The sequence below is a fragment of the Myxocyprinus asiaticus genome, chromosome 36 (genome assembly GCF_019703515.2).
Source record: "Myxocyprinus asiaticus isolate MX2 ecotype Aquarium Trade chromosome 36, UBuf_Myxa_2, whole genome shotgun sequence".
Lineage (NCBI taxonomy): Eukaryota > Metazoa > Chordata > Actinopteri > Cypriniformes > Catostomidae > Myxocyprinus > Myxocyprinus asiaticus.
The window spans coordinates 5,577,501-5,605,358 of NC_059379.1; the positions used below are offsets into that span (position 1 = coordinate 5,577,501).

At 38.1% G+C, this 27,858-nt stretch overlaps 2 protein-coding genes across 16 annotated transcripts in view; both read left to right on the forward strand.

Moving 5' to 3' along the window:
- LOC127427315 (janus kinase and microtubule-interacting protein 3-like) overlaps positions 1–1,619 on the forward strand; it is a 65,356-nt gene extending 63,737 nt beyond the window's left edge. For all 15 annotated transcript variants that reach the window (XM_051674846.1, XM_051674851.1, XM_051674852.1 and 12 more), the window contains one exon: positions 1–1,619. This exon is cut by the window's left edge and continues 2,760 nt beyond it. The gene's annotated coding sequence lies outside the window, so the exon portion shown is untranslated.
- Positions 1,620–4,582: 2,963 nt separating this feature from the next.
- LOC127427325 (dihydropyrimidinase-related protein 2-like) lies at positions 4,583–26,988 on the forward strand. Its single transcript, XM_051674874.1, has 14 exons — positions 4,583–4,844; positions 9,998–10,086; positions 11,889–12,073; positions 13,952–14,116; positions 16,247–16,308; positions 16,441–16,521; positions 16,675–16,743; positions 16,903–17,023; positions 17,113–17,269; positions 22,389–22,530; positions 23,211–23,381; positions 23,752–23,931; positions 24,134–24,305; positions 25,732–26,988. The coding sequence occupies exons 1-14, from the start codon at positions 4,806–4,808 to the stop codon at positions 25,821–25,823; spliced, it is 1,725 nt and encodes a 574-aa protein (XP_051530834.1). The 5' UTR covers positions 4,583–4,805; the 3' UTR covers positions 25,824–26,988.
- Positions 26,989–27,858: the final 870 nt, after the last annotated feature.

Genomic DNA, 27,858 nt, shown 5'->3' on the forward strand with positions numbered 1-27,858 from the left:
AATATTGATCTGTTTCTTGCCCCAACTTATAAAATATATTTTTAAGACATGAATTTAACCACTGGAATCATATGGATTACTTTTTTCCTGCTTTTATGTTCTTTTTGGAGCTTCAAAATGTTGTTCACCAATCACTCGCATTGTATGGACCTACATAGCTGAGATAATCTTCTTAAAATGTTCATTTGTGTACAGCAGAATAAAAAAGTCACACATCTGCGATGGCATGAAGGTGAGTAAATGATGAGAGAATTTTCATTTTTGTGTGAATTATTCCTTTAAGTTTGCCCACCTTAGCAAACTACGACCAATGGAATCAGTTGAACTTTAAACATGTTAAGTACTATTGTGGCAACTGTTTAAAATAGTTTAGCATGACTGGATATTAAATCTTAAAGAACTATGAGACTCCAACCTTATCTGGCTATTTTCATCTGATGGCCCAGTTTACACATCACTCTACTTTTTGTCATTTTTGGATTTTAACAGCCTAACAATTATGCTTAACATGAAGGTAAATAAATAATTTGGGGTGAACTATTCCTCTCAATTTAAAGAGGTTTTTGAATCTCTGTTGGCAGGATTCTTTATACTGCTCTTTTTTGTGTCTAGCAGTATCCATGAAAATGCCTCTAGATGAGAGTTTCTCAAGAACATCATCAAAAAATAAAATAGTGACATCAAACAGTCTATTAAACTTCTGTCTTGACCACTGAGTTTGTTATTTTAGGAGTTAAACTAATAGACATTTATGTCAGGCAGCTAAAATACTTTCCTGTCTGCTAAAATTCAACTCAGCTATGGAGAAAACGAGAAAGGAATGGAGGAGAGGAGAGGAGAGGAGATATAGTCAAATCTAGGTTTTCTGCCTCTGGCTGACTTATCCATCTCACTCTGTTACATCTACTACTAAGAAATGCCACTGCCTTACAATCAAAGAGAACCGGGGAAGCAGAATGTTCCAGAATATATGAGCTGTATATCACAGATACCCAGGGGTCCTTTGAGTTTTTAGAAATACGATCATGGACTTTGAAGGTACAGCTTTGCTCCTTCCAAAGGCAAGCAGAACATGCGGTAAAAACTCGTATTTTCTATATGATATGATTTTAGGGGTATTTGATATGGAAACAAACTGTGGTCTGATACTGTTAGCAGTTTTGTTTGTTTGCAGAACTGAGAATGTTACACAGTGGTTGACAGTATATATTGTATGGATTTCATTTAGATTCCATTTCTCTGGCAATGGGAATGAATCAACATGTATCTTTTACATGTACATGTGTCAGACTAAATGAAGTGTAAACCTCTTTTCCTCAGGCTATTCTTAGAGTTCTGCCATTGTGTGCTTTTATATGACCCATGCTGACTTGAAAGTGTTTTTAGCACATTTATTCCCAGAGGCTTTTAGCATGTGTGGCAAGATTCCCTTTCTTTTGGGCACATTTTCAAACCTCCAGATGGGCTATCCCACATCTCCACATGCACAGATGAGACCAGACACAATGTAAACGACATCTGCAGTGCATTTAGGATCTGTCTGTTTAACATCAAAATGTGTAACATGTTTCATTTACATGTTTGTTATATAATTTTTCAAGCAATAAAATCATTGTCTAACAAGGACTATAGAGTAAAATGCATCTTTGAAGACTTTGCTTTTTAAAGAAATTGTTCTGTTTTATATCTTGTATTATTATTTATTATTTTGTAAATAATTGACCAGAGGTGCTACGTGGTATTTAAAGGATAAACATATCAGAATCAGGCATCTAAAAAATTGCATAAAAACATACAATTGCTTATGAGTCAATGACAAATAATGATAACCCAGATGATAAAAAGAAAAATATTGTAAAAGTATAGTTTAAAATACAAGTGTCAAATTCTTAGACATGTACAGTAATATTTGTAGTTATGTTGGTTTGAAAATTCCAACAAAATGTTTTATTTAATTCTCTAAATTTCAAGTAAACAGTAATTTTCCATATACCTGGAATGCAAGTGTACTTAATTATTATCATCAAAAACATTTTCAAATATATTTTCCAGGTATATTGCACAGATATTACAAATATATGAATCATGATTATTATGAAGTTTTCTTGGGGTTGACATTTGATAACCTGAACTGCAAAAAAAGAAAAAATAATAATAAAAAATTAGTAATTAATGTAATTAAAAATTGTGAAAAATTAAAAAGGTAATCAGTCACAGAATCTAAATACAAATTTTCCATTAATAATTAAATATTTTAAAATGCATGTGCAGAGTTCTTAGAAATGTAATATTTGTTTTCATGTTGGTTTTTAAATATTTTTGAGAAAAATAACATTTTCAAAAAAATAACAAATAAAATAAGGACTCTAAATATAATCATGTAACAGTGATTTTCCTTAGTTTACCTTAAATACACGTGAAATACTGAAATAGTGAAATATTTTCAAATATATTTTACATGATAAACAGTAGTTTTTACTAATATTATGGTTTTTTTTTTTTTAATCATGAATTTCATTTTTTCTTTGGGTTGAAATTTGGCAACTTGAACTGCAAAAAAAGTGTAACACTGTTTTACAGGTCCGAGTAAGACATATTACATGTTACAATTATTTATTAATATAGTAATAACAATAATATGTATGTACAAGCCGCTCTACAAAATAATTACACAGTTAATGCACGTAGTTCATTAGTATTACTCAGTAATTACCTAAATACACAGTAACATGAACACTGTAAAATAAAGTGACCAAAAAAAAGCTCATAATTAAAGTACTTTTTTTTTTTGAAAAACTTAATAGAATAGAAATAATACATTTTATTATACTTATTCATATATATATATATATATATATATATATATATATATATATATATATATATATATATATATGAATCTTGATGTTGGAAAGAAAGTTAATGTCCATGTATTTTGTCATCTACCTATAAAGACAAATATTCTAGTGAATGTGTACTCTTCTCAAACGTACCCTTTTCTCACGAGAGATTCTCTAAACACTTTGGATTCAAAAGTAGTACTTAATTTCCTCTGAACGTTTGCAAATCAATCAATGTACATATTTCTCAAGGGAGCGCTCGAGTATTTCCTAATCCAGTGACTGGAGGATTTCAGCACCACGCCTCCCTGGACAGCTCCTATAATAGTACCTGATTACTGTGTCTCTTACAGAAGTCTGTGTGCTGCACATGGGATGAGTGTGTCCCTGGAATACACAATACAATAGTCAATGCAACCCCATACAACGTTCTACAAACGAGCTTCCCATATTTGTCTCCAAGATCAGAGCCATGGCTGAGAGAAGACTCGTTCCCCAGGATGATGACCAAGGTTCCCTTCTCTCCAGACTTGGCACAGACAGCCCTAAACCCCGAGTGAAGTTCGGAGGCATGTTCTGTAATATCGAAGGGGCTTTTGAGAACAAAACCCTGAATTTTGAATCGTACAGTCCCAGCTCTGTGAGGAGGAATCCCAAGGTGCGCGTGGATGACCAGAGAGATCATTTCAGCGATACTTCGGGCGTGATCGACTTCTCCAGCGTGAGTCAAGCGCCTCCGAGCCGAGCACTGGCACCGCACACCCCGTCCTGCAGGTCACAGGGTCAGACCGTCGTATACCCTACTGGACACAACCGTGTGCACAACGGGCGACGAGAGGTAATTATTCCTATTTCAACAGTCACTATTAAGGTGTAGATCGACCAACGATTAATACAATATACCAGTTTGATTGCCATTTAAGTCCAATTAAAGAATCCCTCTAAAGATGGTGTCTGTTTCAAAGCTCTATAGCTAGTAAAACCTACCATAACATAGATACAACGATCATATTTAATACTTATATACCTTATACCTAATACTTAAATGGTCTATTATTAATTACATTATTCTGGCTTATAGGTTATATAATTTAAACAATTGTGACTAGTCAGGGGCGGACGGCAGAACACTCTCCTTTGGGCATTTTATCTTTCCACTTTTACTCATTCTGTTTGGACTGTGTAGTGGATCACACTCCTGTTTATCAGTACCTTGGGACATAGCTAGTGGGGTGAAAGGTGGTAAGGATTCTAGGGGACCAAAGGTCCAGGAGGGCCCACAACAAATTCAAAACTGTATTTTTTAATAGGTAAGGGGCCCAGAAATCCTTGCTACGGCCCTGTCAATACCGTCCCATCATTGGTACCACTGATGACCATTGCGTGACACAGTGTCATGTGATGTCAACATGGCAGCGCCCATGAGGGGGCGACCCGCTCCATGTAAAATTAAACAGCTTTTATAGGGTTTCTGATATGACTGGAGTCTTCATCTTATGTGAGTGTATATCATTTTCAACATATTTCTAAAAAATGCATGTCTTTGTGTGTAAAACTTTTTTAATGAGCAAAAACTTAGTGCACCTTTAAATATATATATATATTAAAAAAAAAAAAAATATGAGTGTGCAGATAGCCAGAGTGTGGATGCATTGATCTTGTGAATAGACTTTCACTCTGAGTTTGAGTTAGCCTGCTTCACTGACTACAGCAGTAAAGCTTGTGTCTGAGGGGAGAGCCTCGCCCCCTGATCGCCACTGTGTGTGTAGGATGGTCTCTGTCTTTGAATACTAAATCAGCAGATGGTAAGCGGACCGGAGAGAGGGTGGGGGCTCTGGAGCTTTTGTCTATCGTGACTATTAAATCCCGATCAACTAAATTACACCCCGAATATTGATATCAGTCCACCATCTCTCGCGTTTTTTCGTCTCCTCGGAAATCAAAGGCTCTGATCAAACCGGTGGCATGTCTTTCCAAGGGAAGAAGAATATCCCTCGTTTAACGGTAAGCAGTGATAACCGTACAGATTGAACTGTTGGTCATCGATGAATGTGTTCTGGTTGCGTAACGGAGAGATGATGAGAATGTCTTTTATTGTGCAGTCATGGGTGAGCCGCCGCCGGCAACAACCAGCTGTCCTTGAAACACTGCTTGAAAAGCCGGTAACACGATACGAGCTGCACTGAATGCGTGTAATGCATTAAATAATGCTTTTAAATGTGCAATAATTTCGATGAAAACGGGTTTGATTGAGTGTTAAAGGTCTTAAATGTGTGCCGGACGGTGGCACCAGCGATTACCGGTTTTACATGTCCATTGTGTTTTTCGTTCATTCTTTATGCTACCGTTACTCTGATGACACTGTGGTAGCCTACCTGGGTTTTTCGCTTACATGTTTATTATAAGAATAAATAATGGCTTTTTTTTTTTTTTTTTTTTTTTTTTTCAGTAATAATGTTGCAGCTCTCATTGCATAGGCCTACATTTAAAAATGTCAGAATTGCGAGGCAATCCTACGGAAGCCCTGAACCGCAAAGTAAAAAATAAAATAAAATAAAAATTGTGTCTCAGTTCCTTCCTGAGCCTAAGTCTTAATTTTTTTTTCCTCCCAATTTACTCACAGCGTTTTCGCAATAACAGCTAGCCCACGTCCCGGCACGGCAGCTCTGGCAAAAAAATTAGCAGTACCAAAAGACCAACAATTTCAAACAAAAAAATAACTCCAGTTGTTTCACAACAACGAATGCCATATCAAACATATGTAACCTGATTTTTGTCTTGATTAAGGTTTGCAAACCCTTAAATAAATAATAAATGTATTATTCAGCTATATAGCAAAAGAGAAAGCATTAAAAGCATAAGATTACATGTTTACTGATAATGGCACCTGGTGGCCAAGGTTGGTACTGCATGCATTTTTTTGAAGAGAGAAAAAACATTTTTAGGAAGAGAGAAAAAAATGTAAGCCTTAGGCTCAGGAAGGAACAGACACTATTTTTATTTTATTTTATTTATTTTTTTCACCGTTATTTTATTTTACTTTTTCACCTTGCGGTTCAGGGCTTCCGTACAATCCGGCCACAAGCGTTCAAATCGATTCTCTGGCTTAGCTAGACGTCTGTCTGGAGGACTCATCCATGTGCACTACAGGAGCGAGAAAACCCGGGGACGGGCGCTGTTAACGCGGCCCAATTGAATCCAATTCCCTTCCGCGCAATTTGGCATCGAGTTCCCGGCCTGAGTCTGACCCACATTCAAAGCAGTATTAAAACAACTACAACCAGCTTGACGTTGATGTAGGTAACATCTGCATTACTTGATAAAAAAAATAATGATGGGATGTAAGAATTATGGGAGACTGTGGCTAGTTGTCACACACTTCTGTAAATGGGGTAAGTTGTCATAATAAAAACCTGACATTTAACAGCCTTTTATAATGTAGGCTAAACATTCAAACAATTATGTAACAGCAATAAAAAGTGTAAAATTGCTTTTGCCAGCCAATAATTTTATTAATAAATTCGTAACATTCATGTAACAAGTTGCCCCGAAAAATAAGATACAACGGGACAAAAGGCACTTTTGAATTTATTTTCTCCCCAAAACACTAAATAGCAACAAAAACTACTACAGCACTTCCCTAAGCACTTCCCTGAACTGCGAAGCACCTCACTGATCTCGGCTTACATCACCTTGGTCTATTGATGGACTACACTCTTATAATGGAATACATAGACTATCAATAAGTTGCCAACAAAAGCCTTCATCAGCCAACTAATAAAGTACAATGCATCTATATGAACTTCTGCAGTTAATCCAGGATGGACTTCAAAGACATTAGTCATTAATGTTACAGTTCATACAAAATCTTTGTTTTAAACATTGACCCTTAACACTTACTTAGTTTAATCATTTAAACCATGACTTGCACTGCACAGAAATAACTAATATTGGCATTATATTCATGTTGTTTAATGAGAGGGGAACTGGCCCCCACTGTGAGCATGGTTTCTCCCAAAGTTATTTTTCTCCATTAACCAACATCTTATGGAGTTTAGTGTTCCTTGCCACTGTCGCCTTCGGCTAGCTCACAGGGGTTCTAAATACAATTATTATTTAATTACTTATCTTTATACACACTTCATAATCATATTTAATTAAACTACACAATGATGACTCTAAGACTTTATAGATATTACAGTTTCATTTTCTGTTAATGCATGATTTTCTGTATAATAATTATCTAAATGTTAGATAATGGGAATGCCTAAAATTATCACATTTATTTTGACAAAATATTTATTGTCATTTTTAGTTTGGTCTGGTGTGATTAAATCAAAAGTATTTCAATAACTGTCAGAAAGATGAAACGAGAGTATTTGGGATAAAAAGCTTCCTGTTGCAGGGGCTAAAGGCCCCCATAAACACACATTGTTTTTCTTAAGTGGGAGAATAGATTTGTTATGAAGAATTTTCAAGGTGTGATCACACTGACTGATCCAATAACAATGGAGATTATTTACTTATAAAATATTTGAGATGTTATGAAATGCCAAATGTGATTTAAATTAACAGGAAATTGCGCATAAATAAGCATTATCTTAATTTGTTACTCAAAAAAGCATCTTGCTCTCTCAAAAGTACACTGGGGGTTAATTACTATTCATACACATTGGTTAAATATACCCTTAACCTATGTTGCATGCTAAAATTGAGAAAAAAATGTACTCAGAGACAGTGGGTTCAAATTGCTGCCTCATTTTTGGGGGGTACATTCTATAGGTTTTTTTTTTATTTATCTATTTATTTATTTTAATGTATTTGCATAGGTTGACACATTTAGCCCAACAACTATTGCCCTTATACTGTATATACAGTACACTATATCACTCAATATATCAGCCTTCTGTTAATATTTCTATTATTTTTACAGTAATTATGTTGCTCATGAATATTCCATAGAGATAAATGTATTATTTCAATCTTGATACATTTTGTGACCAAAAAAAAACAAAAAACAAACTTTCTCTACAGAAGCACCATTGTACCCATGCCTTTGTCCTGGAAACAAAGTTAAACCTTTCATTTTATACTGTAGTTGGATCTTGCCTTAATGTGTGGTTTTATTGTGTTCATTTGTTTACTCAAGAGCTATTTAAAAAATGTACATGATATCGGAATTTTAGTTTGGAGGTCAAAATTGACCAACATTATTCTAATTAAAAAGGATTTTGAACTAGGTGTTTAAAATCAACATATAAATCTGCCGCTAGAGATAACACATTTGTGTAATTGGACTTTTGATTCAAAACCTTATAGTAACTGAGATACAGCCCTTGAAATATCCCTCGTCTTCCCTAGTCATTAATGCAAAAAATAATAACCAACTACTACAGTATAAGTAGGCCTACTATAACAAGAAGTGCAGTCCTGGTAGTGCACACTGCATCCAAGACCCCTCACTGTCTGTCTTGTCTCTCCTCAAGCAACATTGTGGCCCAGAATCTGAAATGCTCTGCAGGGATTTTGGCTGTGCCAGTTATGGGCTTCCCATGGAGGTGTCACATTGCATTAAAGTAAAGCTCTGTGGTTTGCACACCATCCAGCCAGTGTAACTCAGAGCTGAGTTTGGTAAAATACCCTTTAGCCTAGCATCTCCTGTTGTGTTCCATGAAAGAAAGAAAGTCATAATGGTTTGGGACAACATGAGCGTGACTAAACGATGACCAAATAAACTGTATGTTCTTTGTCGATCTAATGCCATTAGTTGAGGGTTGGGCAAGGAAACTAGTTGGCATTGCCTAACAGCACCGTCAATGTAGTTTCATGCCTGAGTGCCCTAACAAGCCCAGTTGTCTGGCATACTGTAGCTCCATGCCAGGGGAGAAAATGAAGGGTGAATGAGCAGGCATTGCTTTAGCTGATTACTTCTGGTCTCCTGTAAATTGACTTATGAATTCAACTCATCAGACAGACATAGCAGTGCAAAACTTAACAGTGAAAAGTGTCATTCACATTTTTCTCCCACTTAAAGGAATAGTTCACCTAAAAATGAAAATTCTCTCATCATTTACTCACAATCATCCCATCCCAGATGTGTATGACTTTCTTTATTTTGCAGAATGCAATTGAAAAATTTTAGTGGAATATCTCAGCTCTGTGGGTCCATACAATGCGAGTGAATGGTGACCAAAACTTTGAAGTTCCAAAAAGGACATAAAGGCAGCATAAAAGTTTCCATACGACTCCAGTGGTTAAATCCATGTCTTTAGGGGCGATATGATGGGTGTGGATGAGAAACAGATCAACATTTAAGTCCTTTTTACTATAAATCTCCACCTTTGACCAGCCCAGACCAGTAGGTGGTGATATGCACAAAGAATGCGAATTACCAAAAACAAAAGAATTTGTAAGTGAAAGTGAAAGTGGAGATTTATAGTAAAAAAGGATTTAGTATTGATCTGTTTCTCACCCACACCTATTATATCACATCTGAAGACTTGGATTAAACCACTGGAGTTGTATGGATTTCTTTTATGCTGCCTTATTTAGCTTTTTGGAGCTTCAAAGCTCTGGCCAACATTCACTTGCATTGTATGGACCTACAGAGTTGAAATACTCTTTGCAGAAGAAAAAGTCATACACATGTGGAATGGCATGAGGGTAAGTAAATTATGAGAGATTTTCATTTTTGGATTAACTATTTCTTTAAGACATTCATTCATGCATGAGGATTACAGTAAGTAGACAAGTGGTGTTACAGATGAATGGAGTTGCCACTTATCTTTCTTTTGTATTCTCTAACTCTGTCTGGATTTTTTGTGTCTAGTCTTTCAATGATATAATCTCTGAATAGCTCATTAAAGAAAACTGCATATGCTGCATAGCAGGATTTGCATGCATTATAAAGCTTTTTGTTCTCTTTGAAATCACTTTCGCTTTCAGAAGTAAGCCAGTACAGTTCAATTGAAATTCAAAGCATTTTGAGTCTAGAAGAGATTGATCTTACTGGTATCTTGACATTGTAAATATCAACTTTCACCTTCATATATATTGTAAAAATGACATCATAACCTTTCTGATAGCATAAAACAACATGCTGCACTGAATGTACATCATTCATAAGTCATATTTCATGTTGTCTCTTTTGTCTCCAGAGTGATAAACTCATCATTAAAGGTGGGAAAATTGTAAATGACGACCAGTCGTTTTATGCCGACATTTATATTGAAGATGGGACCATCAAGTAAGATTGCATTATTTTTACAATCTACCTATAAAAGTTTTGCATAAAACATTTTAGATATATACTTTTTATTTATTTTTTTATTATAGGTCCATTTATCTGTTTCATTTGTTTTTGAATTGCTAACTTCTTGTTGTGTTTTGTTTGAAATTAAATGGAATCCAATTAACAACATGACAAGCACAATCTCTGAGGCCCGTGTACTTTTGCGTCCATTCCTTTTTCTTTTTTAACCCAAAAATGAAAAACTAAAAATGTGTTTTTTTTTTTTTCTTTATTGGTTTTAACACTGATAAATAAAATAAGTAGCTACAAACTCATTTCCTGTTGACCATTTCATTTTCTATTTAAAAAGGAATAAACGAGATTGGGGGGAAAGGCTACATTTTTGTTTTCCTTCAGTGTTTAAAAAATTAATTTACGCCTTGAATATTTGATATGCACATGTGATACGCCCCTTTTATCTGATTGGTCAATTTGCCCCGTCCTCTGTATCCTACTGCCTTCAGCTAGAATTAGAGTTGGAATCGCTCTGCAAATTTGTCTCAGTTTTCATTAAATATTGTCCCGAATCACCACTAACTGTAAACTATGCATCCCATATGTATTAGAATATTGCTGCTGGGTATATCATGGTGTTGTTATGAGGTGTTGCCTCTAATGCACGATGCGTGAGAGATCACAAGCCACATAACTTGGCCATATGCTGACTGGGAGTTGGTGTATTATATATCATTTTTATTTTTAATAACACTGTATGATTTAGTAGTACCTGTGTATTCGTGTCCTGTTGATAAATGTAATTTAAAAAAAGTTTTGTCACTTTGTATAAAAGCCCCACGAGTTAATATGAGGTAACACAAGTTAATTTATTTTTGACATTTAATAATATATTTACCAAATGTTCATCCAGGCTGAGGCAATTACGTCAGCAGCACACTCTATCAGCAATCTACAGCTCGCAGAAATGAACACTGCACTTATGGAGATAGGGTGACTAGACGTCCCAATAACAGGGACAGTCCTGATTTTACATACCGCGTCCCACGTCCAGACGGACGAGTTGGGATGCCTTGTGTCCGAATCTTAGCTATTAGAATTTGATGTCCACTCCAATCCATGTTCATGATGCCTAAACATTAATTTAGCATTTGCTTTTATCCAAAGCAACAGAACTCTTTATTTACATTACTTTTATCAATGGGACACGAATACACAGGTACTACTAAATCATTCAATGCTATTAAAAATAAAAACAATTTATAATAGACCAACTCCCAGTCAGCATATGGCCAAGTGATGTGGCTTGCGATCTCTCATGCGTCGTCCATTAAGAGGCAACAACACCATGATGTGCCAAGAAGCAAGATTCTAATACATATGACATGCATAGGTTACAGTTAGTGGTGGTTTGGGTCAGGACAATATTTAATGAAAATTGAGACAAATTTGCAGAGCAATCCCAACTCTAATTCTGGCTGATAGGATTAAGGCAGTACAGAAGACGGGGCGGGTTGACCAATCAGATAAAAGGGGCGTTTCAGTGTCACTCACATGTACATATCAAATTTTCAAGCCGTAAATAAAAAATGTTTTTGTTTTAAATGAAATTGAATCCAATTAACAACATGACAAGCACAATCTTACTAACTTTTCTTGTTTTTAGTTTTTAGTTTTGATTTGTTTTGTTCTTTTGTGTTTTTGTTTTGTTTGAAATGAAATGGAATGCAATTAACAATATGACAAACCCACCTTGATGGCTTCTGACAATGTTCAAAAATGTTATCTCGTTTGGATGGCAGACAGATTGGGGAGAACCTCATTGTACCTGGAGGTGTGAAGACAGTGGATGCATATGGGCACATTGTGATTCCTGGGGGCATCGATGTTAACACCTGTCTGCAGGCCCCTCATCTGGGCATGACCCCAGCAGATGACTTCTACCATGGAACACGTGCTGCTCTGGCTGGAGGAACCACCATGATCAGTATGTCATTACATGAACAAACATCTTACACCATACATAGAACAGAGCAGAAGATAATTTTAATAAGGAGAAGATCATTAGTTTCAGAAGGTGGCAAAAGATAAAGCTTATGAAGTGATTAGTGTACAACAGTGGCTCTATACTGTTTGGTTGCAACACAAAAATGGGCCCCACACGCTTGCTCTGATAGGGTCACGGGCAGCAGGGAAAAACAATGCGAATAATTGAATGCAACCATCCATATAATTGTGCATAATTAGGATAAATAAAATAGACTTATTAACTTTTAACAGGGAGCAGATAACGCTTCCATTATATTTTGTTGTTGATGTCAAAGGCTGCCCATCCAATCATACTCTGTTATTTTGGCGCCAAAATGTCATGTTTATAATTTTGCATATTGCTGGGCCTGTGCAGTTCTTTGTTATATTAATAAATGTCAATATTTGATTTTTAAGAACATTTTTGTTTACTTCTGTACACTTTTGTGTTAGTTTGCCTTTGGGTCATGAGGCAAAACCAGTACAGACCCACTGGTGTAAAGGATTTAGGGTAAATGTAAATCATGATGGAAGAAATTGTGCATGCTTTGATGACACAAAGGAGGAGGATCTCAGTATAAAAGTGTGTGTGTGTGTGTGTGTGTGTGAATGTGTTGTACAGTATTAGAGTGTAAGAGCTTGTCCAGTCTCATAAAATCAATTGAATTGGGGTCAAAGCACTGTCAAAAACGGTTCTCTTCTCCTCTGCTTAAATGTATTTTCTTTAGCCACTGTACCTCTTTATGGGGTCAGTCAGGAGACAAAAATGCCCCACTTAATGCATTTGTACTCTTAACATGTTCATTTGAATTTTTATTTAAAGGGGATTTGTGAAATGCTTTCAAAAGCAAAATTCGTTCTCCTATCACAGTTTAATGTGCAGACACTAATATTAATAAGCTATTTGTTGGTTGACTTCCTGAAGAGTGTAAACACTGGGGTGTCATCAAAGCAACTAGTCTCATAGAGTCATGTTATTATACCTACATTTTTACAAAATGATTTTTTCACGGCCTGTTCTATGCATTGCAGCAGTTTGGTGAAATGAACACTAGAGGCGCCCCAACAACAATGACTTTAATACCCTTTCACACAAATCACCAGTAAAATTGCAGATTATCAGTTCATAAACACTTACTTTTCACTCTGTTCCTCGCTCAATGCTATCTCATGACATCTAAATACTTTAACTATATCGCATGACTTGCCAGGCAAAACATTTAAACATTTGCATTACATGACCAACTACATTTACAAGCATGTTCAAATGTCTTTAATTCAATTGTACGGGAGCTCGACTGATAGAGCGTTTCACTTGCTATACAAAGGACCAGGTTACGAGTCCTGAAGAGAACGCGAGTCGACACGTAAGCTGAAAGTGTCAAAGAAGCACCACAAAATGGTGCACTTGCTTAAGGCAATTCAGCACATTGCATGTTATAACACTATATGATAGGTTTAAGGTTTAGGGTAAGGGGGTAGGTTTTGTTTATTTAAAACAAAATAGAGCATTAACCTATAAAATCTCATCTATTTGGACGAAAAATGTACTCGCTTAAAGTGTCTTTCGGAACTGCCATGGTACGTGTAAGGAACCATTTAATATCATTTTGCAAAAATGTTGCCACAGTAATTTTTCATGAGATCAGGCTGGAAATTACACGTCAATACTGTGTTAAATATAGACCTAATAAAGTTTTCTGTTTATGACCACAATTAATTAAAATCACTGCATCTAACCCCTTTTTACCAAGTGCTCAGAAGTTTATTTATCTGCATTATAAGCATGTTTTTCTTCAGTACGCTCCTCTATTTCTTGCTTCTTACCTTCCTTTAGTTGACCATGTCGTGCCTGAACCGGGATCTAGTTTAATGGCCGCTTACGACCAGTGGAGGGATACGGCAGATATGAGGTCATGCTGTGACTACTCTCTGCACATTGACATCACACGTTGGCATGATGGTCTATTTGAGGAACTGGAGACTCTGGTCAAAGATAAAGGTGATGTGAGATTTCAGGTGTGACTTTGATATTCTTTTTTTCCCCCTAGTCTATTTTTGATTCTGCATTGTAAGTTGTACATTGTAATTACAATTTTTTTTTTTTTTTTTGTAATACACACTGACAAAGAACAGAATTGAAAGAATGGATCTGCAGTTTAATGCACCGTAACTTAAATAATTTAATGGTTTCACAAGCTCTGAGATCTCTGAGTGGGGACCTATGAAATCGGTTTTATTTTTTTCCAAATTCAGTGATTTTTTTTCTGAATTACATATTCAAATTAATTTAATCATCAAAAGGGTCCCTAAACAAATTAATTCATTAAAAATTTTATAAAATAAAAATATTACAATTAATTTTCTAAATAACATTGCATTATTTTTTTTACATTTGTTTTTTCAGTCATGCTTTTTAATGCTTTTATACAAATCATAAAACAATCCAAAACACAACATTGGAGATAATATTGCGAATTAAAAGTGCTGCACAACAGATCTGAGATATTGCCTAAGTATACTGTATCTACATAGATTAGTATTATTATTACAGTGAATATTAGATAACTATATATTAGTGATATATTTTCATAATATTTTTTCCTATTTAAATCTAGCTTTAATTTTGGCGGAAAACTGAGTGAAGCCCTTTCAGTTTCTGTGTTATTGACAGTAGATTCTCACTGTCAGATAAGCCGGTTGCTGCATATCCCAGTGTGATTATTAAATCACAAAAGGCTAAGATTTAAGTAAATTAAAATTTAGTCTGTATGTGCTGCATGCTTCACAGTGAATGAGCGCTCTGCTCTCTGTCATTTGCTATACACAGAGTGTATGTGATGATCATGATGTTTTTTTCAGTTCATGAGCAACCGGCTTCACACATTGACTTTGAAGTGCACAGTACATGCATACTATATAATTCTTAGGGCTGTGAATCGATTAAAAACTGTTAGCTAATTAATCGTACAGTTTTCTAATCGCAATTAATCATGGCACATTAAAACAAACATTAAATCATCATTTATTTTAATTATTTAAATATGTACATGTTAAATGCTGTTTATCAGACACATGCTTACTGGTTTAAATCTTTGATACAAGTATATGTATATGCCATTGTATCAGTGGACATGCTGTAATTAAAAGTTGGGCAAAATCTTCTGCTGTTTTCCAGTGGTCTTTTTGATTAATAATATGATTAAATGGGCAGATTCAATTCATATCAAACTTTATTGACAAGATAAACTTATGTGTACATTATCCATACATTATTAGACACTATACATACAGATATAAATCACATTGAATGCTGAAGTTTAATTTGCTGAAGTTTAAAATCTGAAAGCTATATTTTTTTCTGGCTGCCGTGTCTCTCGCATGGTTTCGCTTTTGACATTGGTTCAGATGACAGTGAGTGAGCATTTTCAGACAATGCAAAGAGATTTAATAGCTTTCCCATATCACTCCCACACCTGGTTCACCAATCTCCATACAGTTAATCTGTTTATTATTTTTATAGTTTATTATGCCTAGGACATGCATCGCTTGTAATGAATAAGCGTGTGCTGCTCCACACAATCAGTTTCTGTGTTAGGATGTGCAGTCGAGTTGAGCGTGTACCTCCTTGAAATTTATATACGCCAATTTTAGCCACAGAAAGTGGGGAAAACATTAGTGATGTTTCAGGAAGTGAAAAAATGGCTACTGCGCTTTAACAGTCAGCTATTAATCTCAGAAATGAATGCATTATATTTCCCAGGCCTAATATTTATTTAAGTAAATTGTAGCCTTTTGCAAGTTAATAATCGCACTAGAACATATCTTGATTTTAATTTGATTAATTGTGCATTTAAACATAAATTTTGTTTTATCCCAAACACATCAAATTCAGTGAAATTCCGCATTTTACAGTTAATTATTATTATTTATTTTTTTTACTGGATTTCGTGATTCCGTCCATGTCTTCTGCATCATGGAAATCATAGGGCCCTATTTGAGCTCTCAAAGGTAGCATTACAGTGTGTGAGAACAGCAACTGAAGCTCAAATATACATTTAGATATGGCATGCATTCCCACACAACTCCAGAAAGATATGTAACATTATCTTAATTCTGCTTCTCATTTTAGGGGTAAACTCCTTCCTCATCTTCATGGCTTATAAGGACAAGTATCAGAGCTCCGATTCGCAGGTACATCTGCCATGTGACATCACTTCCTTTCTGATTTCATTGACCGACTTTGATCGGTCACAGTTACAAAGGACGTTCCTAGACCAAACACTGGGCATGTTGTAGAACTGATACCACTTTTTGTTTCTGTAGATCTATGAGATGTTTGGTGCTATGAGAGATCTGGGGGCCATAGCACAGGTTCATGCTGAAAATGGTGACATCATTGAGGAGGTAATCATAATGTATTACTTATGATGTAGCATAAATCTGGATGCATTACTATTATAAAAATACAATTATTTTATAAAATGTGCTAGTCTCTTTCATACCTGCACCATCCTTTCTTCTGTACTCGATGCATGTTGGTCGTGTTTTTAATCCCAGGAAGAGAAGAAGCTTTTAGATCTGGGAATTACTGGCCCAGAGGGACATGTACTGAGCCATTCAGAAGAGGTTGGTCTTAATGTTCCAAGTCAGTATAAAGTGGCCCCAAAAAGTATGTAGACATCTAAGCCACACCCATATGTACTGGTTGAGCAGTTAATTTTGAAACCATTAAATTCTGCTCTACTACTGATGAACTGCGTTAAGCATTATGTTGTTCTTTTCCAGGTGGAGACTGAGGCTGTGTATCGAGCCATCACTATTGCTAAACAGGCCAACTGCCCCCTCTACATCACAAAGGTGATGAGCAAATCAGCTGCTGATGTCATCGCCAAGGCCAGGAAAAAGGGTACGAAAGTTAAGCACTATAGCAGAAAAACTGAAGCTAAAAGACAGTAAATATATGTCGTTTTATATGTTTCGATTTTGCTTTTTCAGGCATGGTCATCTACGGGGAATCACTCGCAGCCAGCCTCGGCACAGATGGATCACACTATTGGAGCAAAAACTGGGCCAAAGCTGCCGCATTTGTCATGTCCCCGCCCCTTAGCCCGGACACAAGCACTCCAGAATACCTCAGTTCACTACTGTCCTGGTGGGCAATGAAAATGATGCAACACTGAAGTCAACATTAAATCAAAATTCACCCCAGTGATGGGAAAAAATTATTTTGGAGGAACAAAAATAAATTAAAGGGATAGTTCACCCAAAAATGACAATTCTTTCATCATTTACTCATCCTCATGTCATCCTATGTGTATGACTTTCTTTCTTCTGCAAAACAAAAACAAAGATTTTTAGAAGAATATCTCAGCTCTGTACATCCATACAATGAAAGTGAATGGTGACCAGAACTTAGAAGGTCCAAAAATTATATAAAGGCAGCATAAAATTCATCCATAAGTCTCCAGTGATTAAATCCATGTCTTCGGAAGCGATATGATAGGTGTGGGTGAGAAACAGATCAATATTTAATTATTTCGTGCATATTGCCAACTACTGGCTGGGGCTGGTCAAAGGTGGACATTTATAGTTAAAAAGGACATAAATATTGATCTGTTTCTCACCTATCATATCACTTCAGAAGAAATGGATTTAACCACTGGAGGGGTGGATTACATTATTGCTGCCTATATATCTTCTTTTTGGACCTTCAAAGTTCTGGCCAACATTCACTAGCATTGCATGGACCAACAGAACGTCTCAGTTACTGTCGTAACCTCCATTCCTGATGGAGGGAACGAGACATTGTGTCAATGTAGTGACACTAGGGGTCGCTCTTGAGAGCCCCGAACACCTCAGATCTTTGAGAAAAGGCCAATGAGAATTGGCGAGTGGAATTTGCATGCCACTCCCCCGGACATACGGGTATAAAAGGAGCTAGCTCGCAACCACTCATTCAGGTTTTGTGCTGAGGAGCCGAGATAGGGTCCTGGCCATTTCAGCGGGTAGTACAACGTTGTGACAGGGGGGACACAACGTCTTGCTCCCTCCATCAGCGAACGGAGGTTACGACAGTAACCGAGACGTTCCCCTTCTGTCACTCACTCGACGTTGTGTCGATGTAGTGGCACTAGGGGACCCTATATGAAACGCCACAACTAGCTGAACTGTGTCATGTGGACTGCCGGTGCAGGTGCAAGCAAGCTGCTGCGTGCGTAGTAGCGGGTGCATCGGTCTGCACCTAGCCTCCCCCAACACCCCAAAAAACATTGTATAGTTTCCCACATCCCTAGGGGGGGAAGAGACATATCTAGTATGGAAGCAGGCCACGCAGGCCTTTTCTCTCTATGTTTTCTCTCCACAGAATATTCAGTTATTCGGCTGGGGCCATTTTAACGCTCAATATATGCGCCGGGGAAGGTGTTCTTTTCCTATCCTATTCTTTCAGGGGGAAAAGACCCCGCAGAGACCACATCTTGCCCAGAGGAGAGGTAACATGTGGCAATCACGTCATGTGGGCGCGGTGGTAGTTCCTGCCTGAAAGGGGACGAGCTCTACAAACACGGCGACCGGGACAGAGAGGGTTCTGTCGAAGGGAGATGCAGGTCTGCCGACAGGGAGACTGTACTGCGGAAAATATATCACAGGGGGTTACCGGAATAACAGGCACCTGTGGAGCACCTACACCAGTAAGGGCATATTAGCACATGTACTGGTTCTGGCTGTGAATTCCTCCGCTGAATTCGTGAGGCACAGGGATAGGGAGGAAGGACATCCAGGGTTCACGGGTTTGTGAACTCGCATGGGAAAAGACACGCACATCTTTGCCTCTTTGGAGGGGAAAGGCGCTATACGCAAGCGATACACCTGGCCAGCTGTCTGTATTCCCGAACTTACCTGTTCGTACCTGAGAGAACACGGGACGAAACTGGCTCAACCCGGAGATTGTAAAATCTCGCGAAGGTATTGGGTGTCGCCCAGCCCGCTGCCCTGCAGATGTCTGCTAGAGAGGTGCCATGGGCCAGTGCCCATGAGGATGCCAGACTCCTTGTGGAATGTGCTCGTATTCCCAAAGGGGCAGGCACAGCGATGGCATCCACGATCCAGTGGGCAAGCCACTGTTTGGAGACAGCGTTCCCTTTCCACTGTCCGCCAAAGCAGACAAAGAGCTGCTCAGAGCGTCTAAAGCTCTGTGTGTGATCCAAGTAGATGCGCAAAGTACGCACCGGAAACAACAACGACAGGGCTGAGTCTGCCTCTTCCTAGGGCAGCGCTTGCAGGTTCACCACCTGATCCCTGAAGGGGGTTGTGGGAACCTTGGGCACACAACCCGGCCGGGGTCTCAGGATTACATGAGAGTCACCCGGACTGAACTCCAGGCAGGTATCACTGACAGAGAATGTTTGCAGGTCCCCGACCCTCTTGATGGAGGTGAGCACAATCAGGAGGGCTGTCTTCAAGGAGAGGGCTTTCAACTCGACTGACTCTAGCGGCTCAAAGGGGGCTCTGCGAAGGCCCAGGAGGACCACGGAGAGATCCCATGAGGGGAACAGGCATGGCCTAGGAGGATGCAGCCTCCGGGCGCCTCTCAGTAACCTGATGATCAGGTCGTGCTTCCCTAAGGACTTACCGTCCACTGTATCGTGGTGTGCCGCTATGGCGGCCACATACACATGGCGGGAGGGAGCAGGGGATGCCACGTCGAGGAGCCTCGCTTCATCTCGAACTCGTTGCTGCACTGAGGGAACCCTCGAAGCACTTACCTTGCTTCATGTACCCGGCGTCAGGGGGGTCAGCGACAGGGGAGGAGGGACTTTTTGACCGTCCTCGTAGTCCATCACAACCACCTGGCCGTGGGTGTGAGTGTGGTGCGACCGGCGTCTAAGTCACAGGTGCTCAGTGCCCGGTTGCTGTGATAACGGCGGTCGTAAACACTGGCTATGTGACCCAGGGAGTGAGGAAACTGCTATTTTGAGAATGTGGGTACCGCAGCCCGATCGTGAGGGTAGTGAGAGCGGATGAGCTGGGAGGTTGGTTTCGGGCAGAAAAAGGTGCCCTCCACGACCTCGTCAGCTCGTCATGCACTTCCGGGAAGAAAGGGACTGAGGGGGGCATGGCTGTGAGTGGTGCCCCGAACCCAGGAACCAATCATCTAGCCGCGAGGGCTCAGGGGAGGGTGGAAGGTTCCACTCCAACCTGACACACGCGGTGGCCCGGGCAAGCATGGTGGTCATCTCGCCATCAGCCTCAGACTGGGCGGGCCGACTCGAAGGTGGCAGCCCAGTCGAGTCCTCGGCATCTAATATCGCCAGTACACTCTCCGATGCAGTGTTCGAGTACTCATCCCGCTCCGGAGCTCCGAAAGGGACACTAAGCTGGCCCTGGGGCGAGCTGGTCTCCTCTCGGAACACGCCGGGGGCAAACGAGCGTGCTGGGAAATGGGAGGTCCGTGGGGATTTACCCAGCGGAGCCGCGCCCATTGAAGCCCCCAAATTGCCTCCAGCGCCAGCCGGGCCGGCCTCGTACCCGGAGGTAAAAGGCGAGGAGCGGGGGATGGCTAGAGTGGCTTTCCCCTGGAAGAAAGAAAGCTGCGACCGCAACGTTGCCTCAGTGTGATCGCTGCCTAGACACGTGAGGCAGCGCCCGTGGCCGTTGGAAGTGGAGAGATAGTGACCGCATCCAGGAATCACACAAAGACAAAAAGGCATCTTTATAAAGATGCATCTTTAATAAGACGTTCAACATCAGTGTGTGTGCTCTAATAGAGAACATATACTCTTTAACAGGAATATACACTCTTTTAGCGCTGTCGAAGTGCCCAGGGCCGAAATCTGCACTCGTCATGCAGAAGGAGAGAAAGTCGCTGGAAATACACTGTATATCCAACAGCATATGCTTCTTAAGAGGTGAATGGAACAGCAGTAGTATTCAGCTCACTGATAGTACAACCGCTCGGCTCCGAAGAAAAAAATCTGAATGAGTGGTTGTGAGCCAGCTCCTTTTATACCCGTATGTCCAGGGGAGTGGCATGCAAATTCCACTCGCCAATTCTCATTGGCCTTTTCTCAAAGCTCTGAGGTGTTCGGGGCTCTCAAGAGCGACCCCTAGTGTCACTACATCGACACAACGTCGAGTGAGTGACAGTAGGGGAACTGAGATATTCTTCTATAAATCTTCATTTGAGTTTAGCAAATGAAAGAAAGTCATACACATCTGGGATGGCATGAGGGTAAGAAAATGATGAGAGAACACTTTTTGCGTTTTCTCTCGCTTGAATGTTCTGTAAGCTATTGCAAGTCATTCTCAATAAGAAGAGAAAATGCAATGATTAACGTGTAATAGGTATGCACCTAGCTTAATCTCCAGTTTATGAATGAATAAAAATGACCATGGTCTACACAAGTGAAGCCCAGCAGTTGACAAAATATAGAAGAAAAAAAATAGATCTGCTTTATTGTTATTTGTGGTGATGTTAATATTATTATTATTGTTGTTGTTGTTATTATGGTGGTGGTGTTTTCCCCTTTATAAATAAAAATGTATCAATTAAGAGGGAAGTCATGTTAAATGTCAAAGTAGATCTGTAGAAACTCAAATTTTAATAAAAGACAATAAGACTTGTTTTGGTGGTGAACAATTCAGTGTTTGAATCGGTTGAGTGAGTGTTTCAAAAAGAATCACTCATAGCATACAGAAAGACACTCAAATGTAACCACCTATTGGCGCAACAATGTAATCTATTGAAAGGGTCACTGAAGGAATCGGTGAACCCATTTGAATGAATCTTTTTGTTGAACAGATTCAAAAGATTTGAGTCACTGAGTTGATTCAGAATCCCCATCCACTATCACAGAGCATTCACCTATGGGAATGCAAATACTCTTGCCCAGAAGTTTCACGTGAAACACTTTTATGCGAGAGAATACAAAGTTTCTTAAGGGAACGCAAAAGGTTTGCGAGACAACTAAAAGTATTTTTTTATTTTCCTACCAACTTGTTTTTCCATTGCTTTGGCAAACGATTAGTTGAATCAGAGTTTAGAATCAATTATTGGAAATTAGTGATTCAACGAATCATTGAATCAGAGTTCAGAATCGATTAATTGAAATGTAAAAGAATGACTAAATAAAAAGTACATTAATGAATATTATGAATATTCAATATATCGCCTAACCCTAAAACAGTCTTTAAATCTACTCTTTTAAGTTAAAGATTTGGGTCTTAAAAAGTATTGCACTTACTGACAGTAAAGAAATTAATCTGTGTTTCAGTGGGGATCTTCAAGTAACAGCCAGCGCCCACTGCACCTTCTCCACGGCACAGAAAGCTGTCGGAAAGGACAACTTCACCCTCATTCCAGAGGGAACAAACGGCATTGAGGAACGGATGAGCATCGTCTGGGACAAAGCTGTGGTATGTCTAAATTACACTCTATGTAAGTTCATCTATTCAGTGAACACGTGACTTGCATTACACACAATATAGATAAACAATATTGCCATAAGTACATTTATCATGAAGCCAAAGTAGGATGAGCTCACCCTGCTGACTCTAGTTAGTGGAGAGAAAAACACATTGAGAGAGTTTTTACCTTGTTACAGTCGTCTTTGACTTGCTCACTGGGGGCTTTAAGACATTAAAGGCATTAAATGGGTCATGACATGCCTTTATTATTATTTTAATATGTTCCTTGAGGTTCAGTTTTAATTTTGGTTGTATAATGTAAAGTTGTTTGCACATACAAAAAAAAAAAAAAATAAAACAGTAAAATATTTGAAAAACATGATCATTTTCCACCCTCACTGACTCTCTGTCAGAAACGCTCGGTTTTGGTGCTGCTTCTCCTTTAAGACTTGACGGTACATGCCCCCTGTTATGATTGGCTCTCTCCTTGTCATCTCATGATGCATTATGTAATTTAATGTAGACAGAAATTTATAGTAGTTCAGATTTAGGGTAAGGTTAGAATTAAAGCTGATATGTTTTTTATTTAGTTAAAATACTTTCTCCTATCCCACCTTAATAGCCCAGAAACATCTATTAGTAAGCCATTCATACCATTGCAATTCCTGAATTTGTTTTTTGTGGCACAGGCAACAGGTAAAATGGACGAGAATGATTTTGTTGCAGTAACCAGCACGAACGCTGCAAAAATCTTTAATCTGTACCCCCGGAAGGGCCGAATCGTTGTTGGATCTGATGCTGACATTGTCATCTGGAACACTAAGGAGACAAAAGTCTTCTCTGCAAAATCTCACAATCTGGTATGAGAATTCCAACCTCCATACGCCACCTCTCAAATGGGGAAAGATTGCCTTATTGAACATAAGTTAAGGATACTAGTTCTATTAGTGGTTTTGCTTCAGGATATACTTTTGCTAACTTCTACAAAGTGATAGATGAATTTGCACCAACATATTGTAGAGTTTGATTGGATGCACTGCCTTTAACATCAACAACAAAAGATACTGACGTAGCATTTTATCCTCCCTTTTAAAAGTTGACAAGCTGATATATTTTGCTATCCTAAATGTATGATTATATGATTAGTTATATTTTAGAACCACTGTTACATTAACTGAAATGTAGCAGATCCTTCTTTGTCCTAATTCTGGCTCCCTGTGTCCTCTGCAGACAGTGGAGATGAATATTTTTGAGGGCATGGAGTGCCGAGGGTTCCCTGTAGTGGTCATCAGTCAGGGCAGGATTGTTCTAGAAGATGGGACACTGAATGTGACCGAGGGTTCAGGGCGTTTCGTCCCCAGAAAAGCCTTTCCTGACTATGTCTACAAGAGAATCAAAGCCCGAGGCAGGGTAAGACATGCTGTGACCCAATGATCATGGATCTTTGTATGGTTATGGATGCTGACTATAGCTCATCCAATGGCCAAATGATCATTTAAACACCCAATATCACTTTGGGGAGAGCGTTACTCTTGAGTTATTCCATGAAACGAAACTTGTGTCTTTTTAAGTAATCGTGACTCGCTTTCATAATCAAATGTTTTCTTTGTAGATGGCTGATGCTCGTGGTGTTCCCCGAGGAAATTACGATGGCCCAGTCCATGATGTCATCAGTATGACCAAGTCTGTACCAGCCACGCCAACCACTAGGGGACCCACTTGTCCAGGAAAGATCCCAGTTGGACCAGCTAGAAATTTGCACCAGTCTGGGTTTACTCTATCTGGTAAGCACCTTGTTGGTTTGGTTGAGAATGCTTTTTAAATTCCAGTGTTCATTTTGAATTATAAGTGAGGTATCAAACAGGATTCAAAATTGTTGAGCAGAGACCTAAGCATTGACATATTGATGATATGTATTTTTGTCCTTTATTAAAGTGTTAAATTAAAAAATTATGATTTTATGCATATTTCTTGGGTTTAATTTTGGAAAAACTTTGCAAAATTGCAACACTTTTAAACCATTCAAATTTGGCCCCTTTAAAACTAATAAGAAGTATTGGTATTGATGTATACTGTATTTGCTGCTTTCATTGAAATAATATAAAATACCAATCTCTGTGTAAAATTGCAATTCTGCTACACTTGCTGGGTCTCTGAGGGTAAAAGGGATAGTTCACCCAAAAATGAAATTTCTCTCATTTACTCACACTTATACCATCCCAGATGTGTATGACTTTCTTTCTTCTGCTGAACACAAATTAAGATTTTTTGAAGAATATCTCAGCTCTGTAGGTCCATACAATACAAGTGAATGGTGGCCAGAACTTTGAAGCTCCAAAAAGCACATAAAGGAAGCATAAAATTAATTAATTCTACTCCAGTGGTTAAATCCATGTCTTCAAAAGCAAAATACAGTAGTAGGTGTGTGTGAGAAACAGATCAACGTTTAAGTTCTTTTTTTGACTATAAATCTCCACTTTTAATTCCACATTTTTTTTTTATGATTCCCATTCTTCATGCATATCGCCACCTACTGGTCGGGGCTGGTCAAAGGTGTACATTTATAGTAAAAACAGGCTTAAATATTGATCCGTTTCTCACCTACACCTATAATATCACTTCTGAAGACATGGATTAAACCGCTGGAGTCATATGGATTACTTTTATGCTGCCTTTCCGTGCTTTTTTGAGCTTCAAAGTTCTGGCCACCATTCACTTGCACTGTATAGGCCTAGAAAGATGAGATATTCTTCTTAAATGAGAATTAATTTTTTTGATTCCACCTATAAAAATGTATAAAAATACTTACAGAATATTACATTTTATAGACCATGGTGGAATAAAACCAGTTGATTTCAATATTTTATAAAGCGTTCTAAAACAGTATTAACTTAGACACAAAAGTCTTATCATTTAGGAGAAAAGAATAAAAAAAAAATTCTTCATATCAGGGAATAAATAGGCATAATTTGTCCAAATGAACTAATAAAATTGCTCTTTGTGTCAATTCATAAATTCTGAATTTGGGCCAACTCTGCTTCTTACTATGAGTCTCTCCCTCTTCAACTCTCTCTGTGACCTGATGCAACTTATGCAGACATGCTCTCATTAAAGTGAACTCTGTAGAGTTAATTTGCATGGAATCTAAACCAAAACAAATAAGCAAACAGCAAGGAGTTTAAACCATTTTTCTCTGTCTGTCTAATTAAGGCACTCAAATGGATGACCACATCCCCAGGCGTACTGCACAGAGGATCGTTGCGCCCCCTGGAGGCCGTTCCAATATCACATCCCTCTCATAAGCTTCATCCAGCAGAGGATCCAAGCAGCAACATTTCCATCTTTCGGCTTCCAATTTTATATTACCATTACATGCAAATACTTACATTAATGACTCCATATACTTGCCATGACCTCTGCCAATCCAATAGGCTATGCAGCAAACTAAATATAGCTTTCCATATATTCATTATCTCTGTGTAATCGACCTGCCTCATTCTTCTCTGGTCAGACTCACTCATAATGTAGCATGTTCTTTTGAGTCACCAAGACTGCATTATGCTGTAGCGTAGCATTGATGGCGTTCAGACTGCTAGTGATCGTTGTGTTTGTGAAGTTGAACTACTGAATGGATCTCATTCTGTTACTGCCTTTAAAACAAGTGCTTTCCTCATGCTGATATTTAGATTCAAACTCTAGTTTTAAAGCTGAAGATTGTCATTTCTAAACCAAAAGTGGCATCAATAGGAATTCTGGAATTGGAGAAAATGTGAAAATTATACACTTTAATGGGCTCTGCTCTATCATTGTTGTGCTTTAAAGGAAAACCAAGAACTATCTAGTGAAGGTCTTATGCTGAAGTATTAAGAAACAGTTATGGTTAGGTTTATCCATGTTGTATCTCTGTCGATAGGGCTAAGGATTATACGTGCACTCAAGATTTACAGATACAGTAAGGTATCGTTGTGCTAATACTCAAAAAGCAATGCATTAGGCAATTTTTATATGTTTCTACGAAAACATTTGGTGCTCTCAATAGACAGATTAAACACATGCCAATGTGTTACTGTGAGGAACAGTCACTTTTTGAACACAGGCAAACTGTATAATTCTTTTGAGGTAAGGCCTTGTTTATATTCCTGTAATGCATTTTTAATTCAATTACAAACAAGTTTTTTGTAGTCTTAACCAGTATGTGCTGGGAACCTTCACTATATTAGATGTCAAGAAATTTTTGTGAGATGTTTCAAAGGTCAGCTGAGAGAAAACTGATCCGTGGATTGTCTTTTCTACCTTGTTCATTCTGTAAATATTTTTTTGTTTTTTAATTTTTGTGCATGGTTTGCATGTCGTCAAATAAAAAAATGGTTAAAGAAAAATTATTTTTCTTTACAGTGCCTCTGTAATTTTATCTTTTAAATGTAGTAATTATTCTCATGATGACTATGAAATGACAACAAGGGGTGATGGTCATTATTTTATGGTATTCATTGTTTTTTTCCACTTGCCGATAACAGCAACACTGCAATAACTTTAATGAAGCTCTGCTCTCAAAATCAGCTCTATGCAGGGTTCCCACATTGAATAGTGGATTGAACAATTTTCATGATTTTCATAGTTGTAGTTACATACTGGATAAGAATTAAAAAAAATAAAAATAATAATTTAGATAGAAGAGAAATGTTGATTATTATATATATTAAATGTCCTTTTCGCAGGGTTGGTCATGCCGAGTCTTGATTGCAGTAAAAGGTTAACAACATTTGTGCATGCCACAGCTAATGCGAGGGGGAGCGAGTATCTGCTTTCTCCAGAAGCATCCGTCATCCGCTGGGGTTTGACGAGGCTGGACAGGTGCAGATTTCATCAGAGGTTTATTGAGAACTCAGTTCACTCACTAACACAAGGACAACAGGGCCCTGCTGCTCAAACTTAAGCGAAAATACGCAGTACATTTGTTTCCCATGTGGGGAAATTATCAGCATAAAAATCATAAGAAGTGTAGTATACAGTAGTCAATATAATTATTGTCTATTCAATAAATGTATAAAATATATACCCAAAAATATACATCTGGTCATCTAAAAACTGGATTAACCCGTGCATGTGTAAGTAGTGATTATATATACTGTAGTTGTTAAAAAGGTCTTCAGCATGTAACAATGTTACATCCACAACGAGCAATTAGGCAAAAATATAAATTAATTGTGATGTATAGCAGTTTAATTCAGGATCAAAGAAGATGCTTATTTTCTCCTAAAAAGAGAGAAGCCTAATTTTTTTCTGGCAACAGGAAGTGGTGTAATTCAAAAATTTTACTACGATAAACACGTTGGC